At 35.9% G+C, this 18,567-nt stretch overlaps 1 protein-coding gene across 1 annotated transcript in view; it reads right to left on the reverse strand.

Annotated features, from left to right (window-relative positions):
* Positions 1 to 586: 586 nt before the first annotated feature.
* The window catches only part of BOD1L1 (biorientation of chromosomes in cell division 1-like 1), a gene marked incomplete at its 5' end in the record, with an annotated part of 36,246 nt that continues 18,265 nt past the window's right edge, over positions 587 to 18,567 (reverse strand). Inside the window, 14 exons of the mRNA XM_010014927.1 lie at positions 587 to 1,262; positions 2,464 to 2,607; positions 4,264 to 4,417; positions 4,869 to 4,953; positions 5,068 to 5,102; positions 8,139 to 8,184; positions 10,135 to 10,169; positions 10,250 to 10,325; positions 11,634 to 11,701; positions 12,757 to 12,841; positions 13,508 to 13,587; positions 14,631 to 14,718; positions 15,637 to 15,680; positions 18,236 to 18,307. Of these exons, the coding sequence (XP_010013229.1) occupies positions 1,154 to 1,262; positions 2,464 to 2,607; positions 4,264 to 4,417; positions 4,869 to 4,953; positions 5,068 to 5,102; positions 8,139 to 8,184; positions 10,135 to 10,169; positions 10,250 to 10,325; positions 11,634 to 11,701; positions 12,757 to 12,841; positions 13,508 to 13,587; positions 14,631 to 14,718; positions 15,637 to 15,680; positions 18,236 to 18,307 (1,121 nt within the window). The remainder of the gene's footprint in view (positions 1,263 to 2,463; positions 2,608 to 4,263; positions 4,418 to 4,868; positions 4,954 to 5,067; positions 5,103 to 8,138; positions 8,185 to 10,134; positions 10,170 to 10,249; positions 10,326 to 11,633; positions 11,702 to 12,756; positions 12,842 to 13,507; positions 13,588 to 14,630; positions 14,719 to 15,636; positions 15,681 to 18,235; positions 18,308 to 18,567) is intronic.

Here is an 18,567-nt window from a genome sequence, read left to right on the forward strand (position 1 = left end):
AAACACACCCCCCCCCCCCCCCCCCCCCCCGAATCCTTTTTAATTATAAACCAGAATATCAACAAAACACTTAAAATAATCTCAGATTGTTTGGCAACTCATCACATCATAACAAGAGACACATTTGATCATAAGAAAAGTTTAACTTTATATACAATTTCACTTGAACATTTGCTCTTACCAGAGTTAATATACATTAAAAAAAGATTCTGGCAATAATACCAGGTTTTATTTTTAATACCTGTGTATAAAATGTAACATAAAATGCTGAAGCTCTATAGTTAAGGAGAAGTGACGTTTGATTTCAATGGGTCCCTCTTTCTTGAAAAAGACAAATACTGAAAGAACAGGGGTTTAGCTGCAAAATAAAACTGTTTCATTTCAGGGTAGTGGCGGCTGGCTGGATAAACCTAACCTAATACTATTAATTTCTTGCAGTTGGTAGTAAATTCACAAGTGAAAATATAATCTAGTAAGATTACATTTCAAATCTTACACTTTGTCACAAATGTGAACAGAAAGGAGCCCGGTCCCTTTCACTATGCTAAACTACACTTTAATGCATGCGAGAAAAGTACTTTACCAACTGTCTGAGCAGATTTTAGAGAATTTCAGGTTTTAGACAGCCCTGGGGAGTGGAGGGGAAGTTTCCTACCGACGTCTGCATAGAATGTAAAATATATAATTAAAAAACCCTAAGGTATATACTAAAGTTTACAGACCAATGCTTTCCATATAATAAATAAAATGTTCATCATTGATTAGATTCATACACAGAGTAAAATACAACCTATTTTTACAAGTTTATGTACAAAGTGTATTAGTAGGCCCAGGTGTGCCTCATGGGTTGGAAGCATCTGCATTAGCATGTCACATTGGGAAACTCCAACTTTCCAAGTCAGTGATAAAATATATAACTACTTTGTTTTTCATTCAGATACAAAGTAAACTTATTTTTCATCTGAAATAAATGTACATAATATTCTGTATAAACAATAGTTTATAAAGCTGTTTAAAATGTAACTTAAAAGTACTGCATTGATTAACTTAGAGCTCTGAAACAAGCACGTGCAAATCCCTTTGCTTTAAAAAAAATAGAAGCACAGATGTTTTTTCTTTTGACTCTTCCATGAACACTACTAGCTGGTAAAGATTATCGCTTTGCTTTCTTTACTGGCGTCTCCTCTGTTTTCTGCTGGCTTTTTCTCCGTACCACTGTTGGGCTGTCTTCCCTTTTACGCTTGCTAGGCTGCACCTTTAACCTGAAAAGCATTATGAATAATTATTTTAACAATGGTAGGACCTGTAAAACAGAAAGGATGGTTGGGCACAATCCTGTTTAGAGGACAGAACCTAACTGGCCATCTCTGATGAATTGCGAGGATGAGTTATTTGAAAGCTTACTGCTAAATCATCACCAGCACAGACCACAGGGAGACCTTGCACACACCCATCACATCTCAGCAGGATACTGCATACTAATTCTGTATGTTGGAGAGTGCTGAGGGTGTAGAATTCGGGGCTATAGCTTTCCTCCTTCCTCCTCTTTCTTTTGGAAAGACTTATGGATTATAATGGAATATAATGAACTACATTGTCTTGTAACCCTGTCTCACAAAAAGAGAAGCATAGCAATAGTGGCTTAAGTCTTGCATACGCGAAAGGGAGTAAAGGGCAGACATCATGTATATATTTAAGCATCCATACATAATCCCACCACATTCCATCTGCAACCAGTTGTAAATGTGATTTAAACCCCTGGCTCTTTATAACCATACAAAGTAATTAGCATGAGGTTAACTGTGACAGTCAATCAGTGAGCACATGATACACATGTTCCCGAGGTTCAGTTTGAAGACACTGTCACATTTCAGATTGGATGACAACTACATATATTTGGCATATAACCCATTTTACAGGTAAACTACAAGATGAATAGCAACGGCACACCACATTTATGACTCCCTTGGGATTTTACACTGTGATCTCAACTTTAAAAAGGGGAAAAGAGGGAAAGGGAAATATTTTCAAAACTTGATAGAAGGACTCTCAGAGTCTTTTATCACTGATCTTAGAAAGATCTTTGAAGCTAGAATCATGTCATCACATGTTGCTTTAACCTCAACTACAGCTGCTCTTCCTCCCATTCAGGAAAGAATCACAGCTCAAGTTAAAACACTGCATAACAGCATTTTAAGATTCTCCCAAGAGGTTTTTGAGGATGAAAGAAAAAAAAAAAAATAAAGTATCTAAGTCTTTCAAATGTTAAAGAAAGCAAGAAAAAGAAAAGATGTTAACAGAAGAAAATCCTTTAGAAGCTTTTATATATATCACAAAATAACAGAACAGAACAAAATTAGACTGCTGTTCAGATTCCTGAAGCAGTACATTACATATAAAGAGAGGATCGATGTAGTGGCTTCCAAAACAAGTAATAGAAGCGGATTCAACTTTAATACTTACTGTGTCAACAGAGGAGATTTATTCATTTTTGAGTCACTTGGAGATCTTTTTTTTGCTGCTAGGTTCTGTCGTTTTTTAGGAGAAACTGAACTTGGACTGCTGCTTTTAGAAGTTGCACGTGTGGTTGGCTTGCTGGGCTGCTTTCTGTAATACAAAAGAATGATTAATGTATATATAACAAAATACTTCCACCAAGTCACTTTCTTCTTGCATTCCAAGCACAGAAAATTAAGACTGCACAGTGTTTGCAACAAGCAAATCAAAGTTGCCAAAAGAAACAGCAGAAAAAAAACCCCCAACCTATCTGCAATGCTTTGAGACACAAACTGCAATACCGAGCATGTATTTTCATACCAAATGTAGAACCAGAAGGCTACTTTACAGACATTATGTAATATTTAACTAGATAAAAAACCTAGTTCCAAACTGCAATAGTTCTGGTACATAACTGTCTGTATTTAAAAAAATAGCTTGCAGTACCAGTAGAAAAACAAAAGCAGCAAAGGCAGCAGCAAAGAGAATTTTCTTATCAAGTGTAAAGGACTAACTCATATTAGCTTTAGCATCCAGCAGTTCAGAAATACGAAGAACTGGTTACTGGAGATCAACTTCATAGTTAGCAAAACAGGTTACTTGAGTCACAAAAACTGAAAGCTGATAATCCAGCAATGCCAAAGGTGAAGAAGCAGACCCTTCCACAGAATTATTCCCAAATGCTGCTTATAAAATGCAGACTGCAGCACCTCGAGATGCTTTGTTACAGTCAGACCTAGAAGAACAGCATCAGAAATCTGAGGTGCAAACCAAACAGATCTATAAATAAAAAAGTAGATGTTTATACAAGCAGTCAGAAGGAAAACACTGATTATCTAAACTTTTACATGAGACTAAAGGAAGTCCCTTTGCCTTTACCAAAACTGTTGTTTACTAAATGGCAGCAGTACACTTTCAGAGTTTTATTTAAATGAAGACTACGTAATTACTTTCTGATTTAGCTCTGAAATTATGAATTCAAGAGCGTACTGTGAACAGCGCTCCAAATAAGCCCCAAAGGCTAATATGTATTATGATATCCTTAGGAATAATGTAAATTCGGTGAATTTACATTGTGAACAAAGCCTGGACTCCTGTTCTGTAAAGCAGAAACATGAACTAAAACTTCCCAAAGCTGATATTTATCTATGTTTCCACAACAAATTCAGGAGGATGAGCTCTGCTATAATTCAGTTTGCCTACAGGAAAGCAGAGCTACGCTAAGGGAGATGAAGAACAGCTTCTTGAAAACAGAACTCTTGCTACCACACTAGTCTTTTGCAGCACAAGGAGCTTTCAGATCACCATACTAGAAAAGAAATCCGCCAGTACTGTAGATTCATGCATTTGACTTGGGTAATACTTGGAAAAGAAATGGACCTGGATAATTATATTCCCACCTTGTTCCAACTCCAAATATGAAATGGTGAACTGCAGTCATGTCAGAGGTTCCTTTTAATCTACCAGAACTAAGTGTCCTCATGCTCAACTCTGAGACATCACTAGGATGAAGACTGACAACAGGTCAATTCTTACCTACTAACATATCCAAAGTCTGTCTGTTGAGACCCTAACAGTTTTCCCAACTACCCTTTTGTCTCTTCATCCCTAGAAGAGCGGAACTAGAATTCAAATAAAAATTATTTGGGAAGCTCTCAACTTAAAAAAAAAAAAAGTAAGCAACAAACAAACGCCCTGAACAAACCCCAGAACCGAGAACAATGTAGAAAAAGCTTGCTATTGTTGTCTTTACACACAGACAGTTACCTTTGAGCCTCTAATCTTGTAGCTGATCTAGTTGTGGCCCCAGAATGTGCTTCATCATCTTCCTCACCATCTTCTTCCTCTCCTTCCTCCTGCTCTTTTAGTTCATCTTCAGAAGATGTTAATTTCCGACGTTTTCTTTCAGGCTCCAGTGTTTCTGTCCATGTAAAATTTTACACATGTGCTATAATTTTCCAAAAGCCCTCCAAAAGGATATGGACACTTAGTTTAGAAAAGGTATTCTATTCACAAATCCCATTTTAAGTAAGTAATTTTCCATTTCCTTTATGCTTCAGCATTTTTAATTCACACTTGTTTGACTTAATCTTGCTAACACATTCACCAGAGTTTACTTATGCAGCTCATAGCCAGAATTCATAGAAAATTCATGAGGCTTTATAGAAGCATCTGGGATGTAGCAATTCTGACATGAGATTACAGCAATTTACACATAATAACATAATATTTACACTAGCTGTAATTGAATGATTTTTCCTCAAGAAAGGAAAATTGAGTAAAGCTTATTTTGTTGCTATTAGTAAACAGAAAAGGCACAGTAATATCCTTTCCTTCTGTTAGGAATAGCACAGCTTCTTTTTTTCCTTTACCAGATTCCTCTGATGGAACCAGAGAACGCCTGGGCTTTCTTCCCCTTTTACGCACAATCATTTCTGCTTTCTCAGCTTCCTCTTCCTGAAAAAATAAAATGGAAGCATGTAAGGCAGGAACAGTTTAATTCAAATACAAGACAGACATTTTTCGTTACATACTGCTTATAAACTTACAGATTAAAATGACTACACTTACGTTTGTTGTTTCTTTCTTATTAGATATGTCTGTACCTAAAAAGAAATGAAAGAACAAAACTTAATCTTGAACTTCTGTCAACTTTGCATAACCATCACAGAACTTTTAATGCTTTTATCTAGTTTAGAATATGGCTTCGTTGAATTCTGCTATATACACAGACAATGATTAATTTTACTTTTTTCTTTTAGTAGTAAGGCTTTATATGACTGACATTTATTGCTTTGTGGCATATGCTGTTTTGTTTTAATGGAAAAGCAAAAGTTACTTACCTCTTTTAACTACTGTGAGGCACTGGAACAGGTTGCCCAAAGAAGTGGTAAATGCTCTATCCCTGGCAGTGTTCAAGGCCAGGTTGGACAAAGCCTTGGGCAACATGTCTAGGGTGAGGCGTCCCTGCCCATGGCAGGGGGTTGGAACTAGGTGATCTTAAGGTCCTTTCCAACCCTAAACATTCTGTGATTCTATTATTAATTACGGAATCACACAAAATTTTAGCTTGGAAGGAGCTTCTGGAGGTCATCTAGTCCAACCTCCTGTTCAAAGCATGGCTAAATTAATAGATCTGATCATACCGCTCAAGATCTTGTTCAATCCAATTCTGAAAGTTCCCAAGAACATGGTCCCTCCAGGCAATCTGTTCTAGTACTTAACTATGCCCACAGTGAAGCACCAAGATGGCTGTAGCTCAAAACAAAATGTTTAAAACCTGTTTAATTCCCAGTATGTAAATTACTAGGTATGACTTTCTCTGTTGATGTACTTCTTAATTCCAGTTCAGTGCTTCTTAAAGATTGGCCTGTGCATGTTAAAATACATTTATAACCCTATAACCTACACCTCAATCTGGTCACTCTCCACAGTAGATGCTTCCCACTTCTACCCTTACTAACTCTCTGGTAACAGAGCTATTTAACAAACCTTTTGAGCTTTGTCAAATGGAATTATCTGCAATACTGCAAGGATAAAAATCCTTAGCAATAGAAGGAGAGAAGCAACCTAAACAAAAGCAAGTTTTTATACCTCTTTTCCCTGCCATAAAATTGCTGCCTATTTTTGTTTTCTGAAAGGTACAGAAAGGATGACACCAACTCTAAACTCAACACCAATCAGACTGATATAATAAACAGAAGAATATTAATGTAATGGATCAAAAATAGATCTCAAAGAACAGAAAAATATTCTTGAATTCACACGTTTTTTGGAGTTCCTTTGTTAAGGTTTTAGGGAAAAACTTACACAAAAGCAAATGAAATCAAACACAGATATTTAGCTATTCAATACAGAAATGCAGTAAAACAGGACTGTCAACTGTATTAAGGATTTTACATATAGCATACAACCAACATTAAGTAGTTCTGTTATGTTCAAAAGACATACTACAAAATTCTGGCATGTTTTGGCAAAGTTGTAGCAAAAAGGTTTTAGATTGAAGAATACACTATGTAACTAGAAGACACGCCTTTCTTGGTAGACACAACCCTCTCTTTAGGATGTGAAAATGTAGCACCTTTGCTTCAAGATAAGTATAAAAATAATAAGCTATAGTATTTAAAAATCTGACTGACTTTTAGTAGTAAATGCAACCACTGATTAGCGCAAAACAATTTTAGTTTCAAGTTCAGTGTCGGTATTATGGGAGGATGCTGCTTTCAGAAGCCAGATGTCTCTTAACTGAATGAGTTCTACTGACTGAAAAGAAATTCTCTGCTTCCCACTCTGTATGCAAGTCTGTCGCCACAGCAAACCCTTGTGCAGAACATCCAGAAATTACCAGAGCAAGTGAACTGCAGAGAGATTCCACTTTGGTTTTTTTCACTACCAGGGGTTTTCAACCCCTTTTCTCACATGAATACTAACATATGATGAAAAAACTTAACAGGACATTTCATTCACTTTATATACTCTTCTTAAAATTGCTGTGACATCAACAGCCTTTTACCTGGAAAATGAAATGTTACTTAACACACTAAATTAAGCTTTATTTACACAGTCAGGTGTCCATCCTTTTGAACAAAAAGCAAACCAGAATGCACTTTTACACCTTTCTCACATTCTTGTCTGTTGCCTTAGCATCCCACAACCAGCTAACTCTCCAGAGACCATTCTGAAGCATATGGATTAAAGCTGGTATTTTAACAGATGCAGAGAAAATGGGAAATAGTCCATATGTGCAGTGCTGTCAGGTTATTCTCTCTGTAGAAGTCTGAACTTTTGGAAACTCCAGAAGATTTGAAGATTTGTTTTCTCAGATTTGTTGCATGAATGTTTGTATTTGTTTACAACCCACTTTTTAACCTGCCTTTCAGGTTTGCCTGCTTCCTGAATGGATTTTCAAGTTTCTTTTACGGATGGCCATAATAAAAAAAAGACCTATTTAAACATCCAACCAGTGCAGTTCAGACTCCATACACACAAAGAATTGACTATGCCACCTAAAACTCACCACAGTCTGACCTCTCACTAATCACAGACGTCTGAACAGGAAGAGAAACAGAAAAGCATCTCACTTTACTTGACAGCAGTTTGAAGCACTGAAAGTACACTTCTGTGTAAAGTTAAGCGATGATCTAAAGATCTTAGAGCAGTTGTGAAAGGGGACAAAGAAATATCCCCTCAAACTACCACTAAGCTCTTCAGATACACATCTACAGGTAAACCAATTAATTGAACAGAATTTCAAATTTTGAAACAGTTAATGTATTAAGATAGTTGCTGAAAGTAAGTAGAAATAGGAACCAGTCTGATGGGGTACCTACCTTCCTGTGAAGCTCTGCCATATGCTTATCCACACAAAATGATGATTTAGTATATTCTGCAATGCATTATTCAGCACTTAACAGTGCAGCTGCATCTTTGGAATAAGTTCTTCTCAAGCTGCTTTTTTTTTTTTTACAATTAAAAACTCAGTAGGAATTAGGGACAAGTCTTCACTGTTCTGTTTTTCCACATTGATAATACTGACTGCCAGAGATGATGTTTATGAAGGACCTATATGATTTTCTTAGAAAACCCTTTTCTATTTCTTTTGTCTTTTGTTTTATTCATTAAAGCAGGTATCATTTGCTTACCTGTTTGAGGTGTTTTAACTCTACTCGCAAAGATAGGAAACTGCAGCTGAAATTGAAAACAAAAGAGGCTTAATTAAAGAAAAAAGAATAATCAGCAAATCCAGGATTGTATTGCATAAACACAGAAATTTGCTCCCATTCATAGTAGAACATACCTGCACATCTAGAACACATGACCATTCTAATAAGCACACAGAAAGTTTGCACTGAGTTTCTTAACAGTAGCATGCATTTTTTCCATTTATGATCAAAATTCGCAGTGGGTCAAATCAGCCCATAAACCAAAGAAAGCATAGCAGCTGCAGTAACCTAACTGACACTGTAGTCATTGCAATAAAAGACACAAAGTTCAGAGCAGTTTCAATCATCTGCATTTCTGAAAATATAATTATCAGCAATACAAAAATAGTTTAGTGCAGTCACTTCACGTGACACATACAGATCTGCAGTTACGTATCACCAGAATTTTGTATTTAGACAGAGTGCAGAAAGAGCTATGTATAACTGCATAACCTCCTATGATGATGGTCCAAAAAATCCAGTTGCTTTCATCACTGAACAACTACACTGGGATGTCTACACTTCCTTTGAAGTAGCAACGTGTTCTCAAAGCAGCCTAGGGAAACTGTCATGCAAAGATAATATCTCACCTTAGAGAACCACTGTCTCAGATGGAGGGCAGATATCGCTCCTCCTGGAGCCAGCCTGTAACTGACTGACACACCAATCAATCGTCACTGAGAGGTATAAGACCTTTAAAACAGTCTAACTAGAACAAGATGATTTTGTTCCAGGACTGAGGTTGCCAAGGTATATCTATTTCTGAGGGGGATTTTACAATAGTTTCCATTCTTATTTGGAAAAAACACCACCAAACCCAACAAGACCTCCCCTTCCCCAAATAAAACAAAACAAAAACCCCAAATACCAAGTCCCACACAAATCCAAATTACATTTCATTAAGTTAATATTGCGGGAAAGAAGGATAGGAAGAATAATGGATTAGGAAAGATCAGGGATTCTGAAACAAAACTCCACCAGATCTGTAGAAGGGACAGGACTCTAAAGGCTGCCTGAAATGCTTCAGGAACAGAACAAGCAGGGACAAGACCTCCTGCTGTCCATAGCCTAGGTGACTTCCCAAAATTTCCAACAGCCATGCCTGGTGGTGCCTCACCAGGCAAGCAGGCAGAACACACACGTTCCATTACAGCTTCATTTTTAAAATCACCTCTTTTCTATGCAATAACATTGATTCTGACATAGAGGAATTCCCAACAGAGAAGCCTTCCCCAGGATAAATCAACTAGTTGTACTCCACAAACATGCCTGATCCATTACTACCCTGTGCTGTAATCCAACTGGATTGCAGAAACAATCCCAACAGAATACTTTCTTAGCAGTGAATGTACTTCACAGGGGTTAAGAAATTAAAATTTTGCTGAGCTTTAAAACAGAGAGGTATGTTTCATGAGCTCTTAAGTTACTAACCATCATGTCTCTATCCTTTCAATGGGCTGTACACACGATAATATAGGTAATAACACTGTATTACACAGTACTTTAATTTACAGATCTTAAGAGCTATTATATGATAGGTTCAGTAGAGAAAAAAATATCTCAAGTTTTTGAAACAAAGTCACCCTTGCCCTTTAGGCCAAGATTACTCTCGGCACAAATTAAAAGATATGTGTACACAATCAGAATTTCACCCTGTGTACAAGTATATTGCTAGCCATTGTAACACCTGGATTTGTATTAAGTGTGTTGCACTAAGTTTGATCCTGTTATTTGCTACGTTCCAACTTAATAGTCTATTTTACTTACAAAGTTCGATTATATTGGGAGATACTATTAATAGTCTTTGTTTGCTTAGACTGAACTCAGTTACCAAGTTATCCATAAGATGTTTCTGAAATACTGTTAACTGTTAAACAAATAAATAGCTCTTGAATTACTGTGTTTAAATGCACCCAAACAAAATAAAGGCACTTACATTCCCAGTGCTCATATCAGCTTTTGACTCCCCACCTGAGGGAAGAAATATGAATTCAGAACTTGAATGTCATTATTTTCCTTGTTTTGACACACAGGTATTATGAACTACTTACCACCAGGCAGTACAGCTTCAAGAGGGTATTTACGAGGCCTTCCCCTTTTCCGTTTCACTATTATAGGCTGATTTTCCTATTAAAAGTACAGGACAAAAACATTCCAGTCACTGCAATTGTCATTTAGCATTTGAGCAATACAAAGACTTCATAATGGAATGATGTGGCAGAAGTAGTGTTTGTAGGCTGAAAAACACAGGCGAGGTAGGTTTTACAGGAAGAGACACTGCCTGTTATGAAATCTACTAATGGAGCTGAAAAGAAACAAGACAACTCCCAGTTATACCAGATTCTCTGTGACTGGCCTCAGGCACAAAGCTTGCCAGACAAGATAGTGCCTTTTGCCTCCTCTCCCCCGACTCTATCACTTGATCTCACAAATACTGCTGTCTTACCCTGTACACCCAACCACATCTTTTCAGTCTTACAAGAACAGGAAACTCTGTATCTTGTGAGACCCTTTTTCAAAATAGCAAAGCAGAGGCTACACCTTGTAACAGTTGAGCAAGTGCAATGAAACAGTCAACATCCTAGTTATCCCAATATACAGATTAGTTACAATCTCTATAAAAACAAGGCCTTTAGTAAAATAGGCCCCTTACTTTCAAGTTTAAGCTTTGAAAGACAACTTTAAGAAATGAATATGGTCAGATCACAAAATCCCAAGTAAGACTTTCTCCTGTTTACAAGGAAAGAATGTGAAGTCTCTCATACAGCATTGACTGAAATCTAGTGATGTCTCCTCCCACAACAGAACTTAGTAACTCAAGCTTTGAGGGTACAAATGTAACAATTTATTCTTTAAGTTTTCTTCCACTTCCAAATTAGAGGTAAAAAAAAGCAAATGACAACTCAACGTCCTTATGAGAACTGTGTCCATTTCTATAGACTAGCAACAACTTTAACCAGCAGGGTTCACACATTTGTTTACAGACACCACTGTAGAATGTCACAAGTATGTGCTTAAGAGACAACATGAAGAACTTTAGATTTGTTGAGTGATAGTATTTTTGTAAAGCCAGGTCATATTTGCTAGTGCCTAAACTGTCCACATCTTAATTACAGGGTATTCAGAAAACATGATTTCTATACAATATAACTCTATCGAATTGCTTTCTATACAGTTTATAAGTACTATTAAATATAGGAATGGATTTAATTCTACTTCAATAATCAGCCACTGATGTCTTATGCTCTTTAAGTTTACACTTTATGACACAGAATTACATGAGTCTTTGGTACTTCACAGTACCAAACAAATTTTCACAGCTATGTTAGTCTAGTCAAAGTTTTAATATTGCTGTTAACAAAATACAAAACCAAAGTACTTATTTTCAGTGTGAACCTGCATTATCTCAGTTAGCTACCATGAACAAGAACTCACCTCTGGAGAATTTTCATTTGATTCTAGATCATGCTTTTCCTTTTCAGACATTTCCTGTTCAAATTCATCTTCACACATACAAAAAAAAAAAAGACAGAGAAACTGTACACCTTTGGTTCATTATGCAAAGAAAAAGGTACAAGCCACAACCTCTGCACCAAAAGCATTATTTCATTCTGTATTCCAAAATCCCCTAAAAACACCCATCAGAAATATACACTGTGTACCTGGTAGCTACAGCACACTGGTCTGCCAGAATGCTTCCCTAACACCAGATGAGTTAGACAGGTCTTCTAATTTAAGGCAAAACCAAAAGCTCAAAAGCATGATCTGCTGTGAAATGGTAAGATAAACATAATCCACTATACAATTTTCTCCCACATTGCACAAAGCAGGAAGGTGAGAATACATGCCCAGTGCAGAACAGTTTCATATTTGTAACTTGCTCACTGGAGAGACAGAACTATTAATAGGTCAAACTAACATTAGGGAAGATACACTGTTCACACAAAGACAGACTGAAGTTTTATCAAAGCCAGTATTAACACTGTGGACACACCACGTTCTATTATATATTTTAGTGCAATTAATAAGTCAACTATGACAGCACAACTTGTGTGCTCTTTCCTGCTTAGTTTCTCTACAAAAACAAACAAGACTGATTTTGAGGGTGAATACATATATGTACTTAAAAAAAAAATAATATATATATGCAATATTATAGTATTATAATATATACATAATATATTGCATATTCCACCCCTGCTCAGTGGAAGGACATATCTTATTTGTGGTCAGTTGGGAAAGTTCTTGTCACATACCCAAATTTTGTCATTTCCCTATCCACTACTTTATCTGCAATCAGCTTTCCTACCCAAGGTACACACTGATGTAATAATGAAGTGGATGGGTGACAGCATAGCAGAAACATCAAATCTGCTCTCATTGTTAAAGGAACTGGGATTAATGCATTATTTGACAGCAGTAATAGAACAGACTGCAGCTAGAGAGTATTTGCAAGTATTTGCTGGGATCAGGTTCCTAATTTCTCACAGAATCATTCAAATGAAATTATCATTCTCTATGGGTTCAGAAAATTGCCCAGAATGGGCAGTTTCATTACCTTTTTCTTCCATAGTACTTCTAGGAGGTGTATGCATTACACCAATTTCTTTGGGCACTTCTGCTGTATCATCTGAAATAACCTCCTGCATTATTTTGAAACAATAAAGAAAAGAGTGTCTTAGTACAAATTCTATCATGGTCAGTTACTTATACTAAAAAACAAACAAAAAAACCCCAAACCAAACCACATCCCAATACACGAGTAATTATTTTATTCAAGATTGTGTGATGTCTCTTAAAAATTTTGATACTGAGAAGCTGCATCAAAATTAGTGGGTGAGAAATAGTCCATGTGTGCTCTTAAAAGAAACATCTACTTTGACCTGAATTCCTGTTTCGACTTAGAAGAACCAGTGCAAAGCCAGAATTCTGGTAATGTCCAATGCCCTCTTGCAGATCTCAGGTCAGTATGACCGTGAAGATGCTGAACTGACTGGACAGCTGGGATCCAGCAATGATTCACACAATCCCAAGCTCCTTAATATTGTGCAAATCCGTCCACCACACCTCAAAGGGATCAGGTGCTGTCCATAGCAAAACAGACCCCTGCTTTTTTTTAATTGTCTCTCCCTTGAAAAGTGTGTTCGTTCTATAGTCCGTTATTTTGTATTCAAGGGACAATGCAAAAGTAGTTTACACTTAATGAAAATATCTCCCAAAACAACCTGCTATAGAAATAGAACCTTAAACTTCCATCTTATTTACATTACAATTGCAGAACATTAACAAAAATATATTCTTGAAAATACCTTTGTGTTATCAGGTTCTGTTCTGGAACACTGACTTTGTTCATTATCTTTTCTCACATCCTGAGCAATCAGCTGGTTGCCTGTAAAAAGAAACAACAGTTCAACTGTTAAAAAAGTGCCTTCTGCATTTGTCAGATTTTGATGCTGCTTTTATATCAGCTCATTAGTGTGATTCAAAAGAATCTGAAAAGTAGCACTTTATTTACAAGAACAGAAAGTTCTGCTAATCCCTCTCCAAAAAGTGAAGACAAAACAATGACAGAAAAGAATTCCATGTTTCTTGTACGTCACAGGTGGGTTGCTTGTTTTTAAAGATAAGATCAAAATTGAAATGTGACAGGTACCGCATCAAGAAATAAAACATCAACCTTAAGTTCAATTCACCTAAAGAAAGTAGCTAATGCTAATGTGAGACACTATAATGAATACAGCATGGCTTCTAATTATTCACTTAATCAAATCAAAATTCTTAGAAACAGAGTAAAAACTATTACAGAAATCTAACATTAATTATCCTAATTTTTTTAACTGTTCTGATACTGAAAAGACAGAAGCAGTTGAGGACAGAGCTTGAATAGATATTACATAGTCAATTGCATAACTATTATGTCAACAAAACGTCTGATTAGCAATGAGTTAATTTTATCTAACTTTAAGTTAAAAATATTTATGCCATTCAGTGGACTTCCTTCTTACTTTTGGCTTCTAGACAGATAAAATGTTACACTAAAACTTAGCTCTTTCCAAACTAGAAGAAGGAAGCATCCAGCCAGAATGGGTAGATTTTCCTATGATGATAAGCTCTCCTCAGCTTTATATTCCTTCACGGTGTTTTATTTAAAAATGATAAAATTAGCAATGATTTAAAGAGTAAAAAAAATGTTTGTTCACTTAACAGCAAAAAAGCTACTGTAATACTCTTCCATGCAGTATTAAACTTGTTGCCAGATTTTTTGTCAAATATATTAATTGCAATATTAAAGCTGTTTCGGGAACAACAACTGTTTTGGAGTTTGGAATTCCTGATGTTCTTTAAAATACCATTTTATGGCCTAATCGCAATAGAACTTTGCTTTTCAGCAGAAAACCCTTACACAAATTGGTATAGTTCTGTATCACTCACATTTTTCTTTATCCATTGTTCCTGAAGGTTTACATTGTATTCCTCTAGATCTATGTTCTTCAGTTATCTGGGTATCCAAGTTTTCCACCTACATGTAAAACACAATGAAAGGTAACTCATTTTTTCCAAAAAGTTTCTAAACACAGAAGGGAGAAAGCTCTTCCTACTTACTACTTTCAAGTACAACATGCATTAGAATGGAAAGTAGCAATATTACATGAGCAATTTATTCCTAGAGTTCAAGTAATGTTACTACTATAGGATAACACCATGAAAGAATCTCTGAGTTATGCTATTTTCAGAATTTCTAACTGATACTTTAATGAAAAAAGTGAGTTTAAGCACTCTATCATGTGCTTTAAAAGCAGTTTATCATCAATCACACAAAATATTTTTGGATTTAAGACACTCTCCTACATGCAGAAAGAGAAGGATCTGACTAGCACCTGAAATGTGTGCCATCAGCATTACAATATAGCAATAAATAAATTTACTACCCAATTTTACATAAACACATTATTTTAGCTCGTTATCTGTGTTAAATGTCTTGTTTCTGTTCCATGAGAAACACTTTATGTTTAGAGAAACACTTTATGTTTACAACTTTCCCAGTCATCCTTTTATACTTATAAACTCCAAGTTCTTGTGAAATCACAGTAGACTGCTTTAAAATAACAGGTTTATAGTCCTTATCAAGAGCCCTAAGAATAATCCTTACTTTCGTCCTCTGTTCTCAAGGAGGACAATCAAGTTTCTCTTGTCTGCCAGTAACAGTCTTGAAATAGTCACAGACTGTGGAACAACAATACAAGATTTATATACTGGCATATTAGACATCAACCCACACAGCTGCACAGTCTCATATACATAAACTCTCAATACACAAAAATAGCATTTTCCTTTTGAGAATACTTAATGTAAATAGAAGGAAATGCAAGTAAGGAAAAAAAAAAAAAAAAGAAAGCAGCACAGACTTAGAGAGCAAGTTTAAAACCCGAGAACTTACATGAAAAGTTTCTTTTTCTAAAGCAATATTCCTCTGCAGCAAATCTATTAAAAAATAATTACAAAAATAATCAGAAAAGCTGAGCAAGAGCGAAGTGTCATAGTATCCTCTACTTCACCTCTCTGAAAGGATTCCAGAGTACCTGAAACTATATAAAACTTACTTTCAATGTTGGAAGTAAAATGCATCCAATCTTCTTTTTAACACTATTTGAACAAAACCAAAATAAAAATAAAGAATATGGATTTCTAAAGTATAGGGTAACCGAGAATCACTTTATGGCTAGAAGACAAGCAATCATGGGGCTGTCATCTATGAAATATATGGTAACTTTGACATTTCAAATACACTTCTAGCATTTGAATGAATCAGAATTTGATCCATCACAACACTGGATGCTGGATCATGGAATGAAGTAAAACACAATGAAATCTATGCTGTAATATTATGCTTCCAGACAACTAAAGTTCGTGTAATTGTACTAGTGAGACCTGTAGCTGATATCGTGCACATAAAGTAATTGTTCAATTGCTAGACCCTACAATACTTCGATGAAAAGCCTTAGCCTTCCATATCACAAAAATGTGGAAAACAATTATGAATTAAGGGAGTTGATGAATACCCTTCACTTTTGAAAGAATCTGACAACTTTCAAAGCCATTTCAATACATAAAGAGAAACATAAAGATGCTCCTCCACTGAGTATCCTACAAACCCCTTAAAGTCTGATTCATAAAGGCTGTGAATTAATATTTTAATTAAAAAAGCTGCTAAAACATTCCAAGCACTTTTCAGCTACAGTAAGAACATAAGCATATGATTCAATAAAACCACTCTACATTTTACATAACTTGTATCTCATTTCTTAAATCTACATGATTTAGCGACAATTCTTTCCCAGCTATACTGTTTAGTTGCACAACATCTTTCAATTTTTAAAGTAGTGTCAAATGAAGAGCTAGACCCTACCCACTCAAACAGCAATGATTTGTTTACATTCCAAGGAATCTTGGACGACTCAACTACTGTGTCTGCTGTTCATACTCATGACAGGACACACATTTGTCTTTTAAACAACTTCCTTTTACGTACTCTGAGCTATATGTATATACGAATGTATATACATATAAAGAGAGATCATTGTGTGGTTGGGGGAGAAAAAAAGAAAAACCTCTGTACCAAGAGCTACAAAGCATTATTCTTCAGTGCATGCCATATCCAACATGATTTACACAACAAATGGATTTTTGTTAAACATTTTACATGGAACTCGATTATCACAGCTAGCTCAATCTGCACATTTTAAAGTTTAAGTACTGTCTGTCTGGGTGACTGAGTGATGTGAAGTGATGCAGTTTTTCAGGCACTTCAAAGGAATCTCACAGTACAGAAAAACTAGTTCAAATTTTGATTCTGCTGTCCTGAAGACCACACTCTTCTAACTGATTCTCAGGGTTTACATTTTCTTTCTTGTGAGCAGAGCATGTCTCTTATCACTTAGATGAATATTCACCACTATTAAACCAGGTATGTGAATTTGACCTACCCAAGAATAAAAAGGAATCCAGAGTTTTATACCAATGCTCATATCTCACACCTTACTGCTATTTTTGTTTGCAATTCCGTAAATGGTTATTCTGGTAAACATACCTAAAAATTTAGAAGGGAGCTTAACAGTGTGTCCTTTCATAGCATCCAGGCTTTCAGCTGCAACTTTCTCTAAGAAGAAATGCATCTTTAACCTCTTTGGACTCTATATGCAGCAGTATCGCTGGTACCTCCTGGAATTTGCTTTAGTTTTGCTTGTTACTCCATTAACTGAGGATTAACTCTCATCTGGCAGTGTTGTAAACAACCTCGTAATGCATCTGGAGCACAAAATCCACCAAGATGGGAACAAAGCAGGGGTTTGTTTCTACTTTAATAGGAAAGCCAAATGATTGCAACACATTTTAAAATATGTGGTTTGGGAAAATGGGGATTTTTCTGTCTTATCAAAGATTAATTTTATACATGGAAAAAGAATTACTGAGCACAGATCCGAGTTGACTAACAGAGATTTCTAGCTAGGTGATTACCTACTTAAAAGTGCTCTTCAAATTTCACAGGATGGCCAGAAATATTTTAATCTTCTGGAGAGTCAGAAAGTAAGAAATAAAATACTTTCCATAGTCTCTGTGGCTTTAGTCAGATAGTACTTACTCTTGTCATATTCTCACAGGGCCTGTCACAACACCCACACTCAGGATGTTCTAAGGTTATAAAGAAGAAAATCGTTCTTTGGGGAAGTTTCTGTATCTTTCCTGGGCAAATGCTTTTCTGTATTTACTGATTTTGAATAGAATGTTAGCAGTCTACTTTTTAAAAATCCTAAATACTGTCTGCCTTTCTTTCAGCATATCATATTGGAAGAAAAGGCTGATCCTCCTTTCCTACAAAGCAAATGCAAAGCCACATGACCTCCCAGAAATACTTCAAGATTTCTGCAGGCTGTGCTTCAGTCCATCTACAAACAGTATATATCAAATCTACAATCCTCCCATCGTAAGTAGTAGTTAAGCGGGTATGAAAAGTTTGCTGCTATCAAGATAAAAATCACCTTTTTGAAACTCTTTAGTATGAAGATCCACATATTCCTCTTCACTTCTTGGACTTTCAGGCTGTTGTGGCTAAACACAAAATCAAAAGAAACAAAAACATTGCTGACATCCAAAATAAGTATGTCTCACTCCTCTCTCTCATGTCATGATGAACATTGTCTTATCATGATTTATAAAAGTCTTAAAAAGCCTTAAAACAGCAGTAGAACTATTAATAAGGAACACCATCTGAGCTAGGTTAAATTACTGCAAACAGTACAGTGCCTAACCTTGACCTTACAGTTAACACTGGTACCAGGGATTAGTTTAAAAAAGGAGGTCTCAAGTGAAA

Source organism: Nestor notabilis, unplaced genomic scaffold (genome assembly GCF_000696875.1).
Source record: "Nestor notabilis isolate BGI_N333 unplaced genomic scaffold, ASM69687v1 scaffold28005, whole genome shotgun sequence".
NCBI lineage: Eukaryota > Metazoa > Chordata > Aves > Psittaciformes > Psittacidae > Nestor > Nestor notabilis.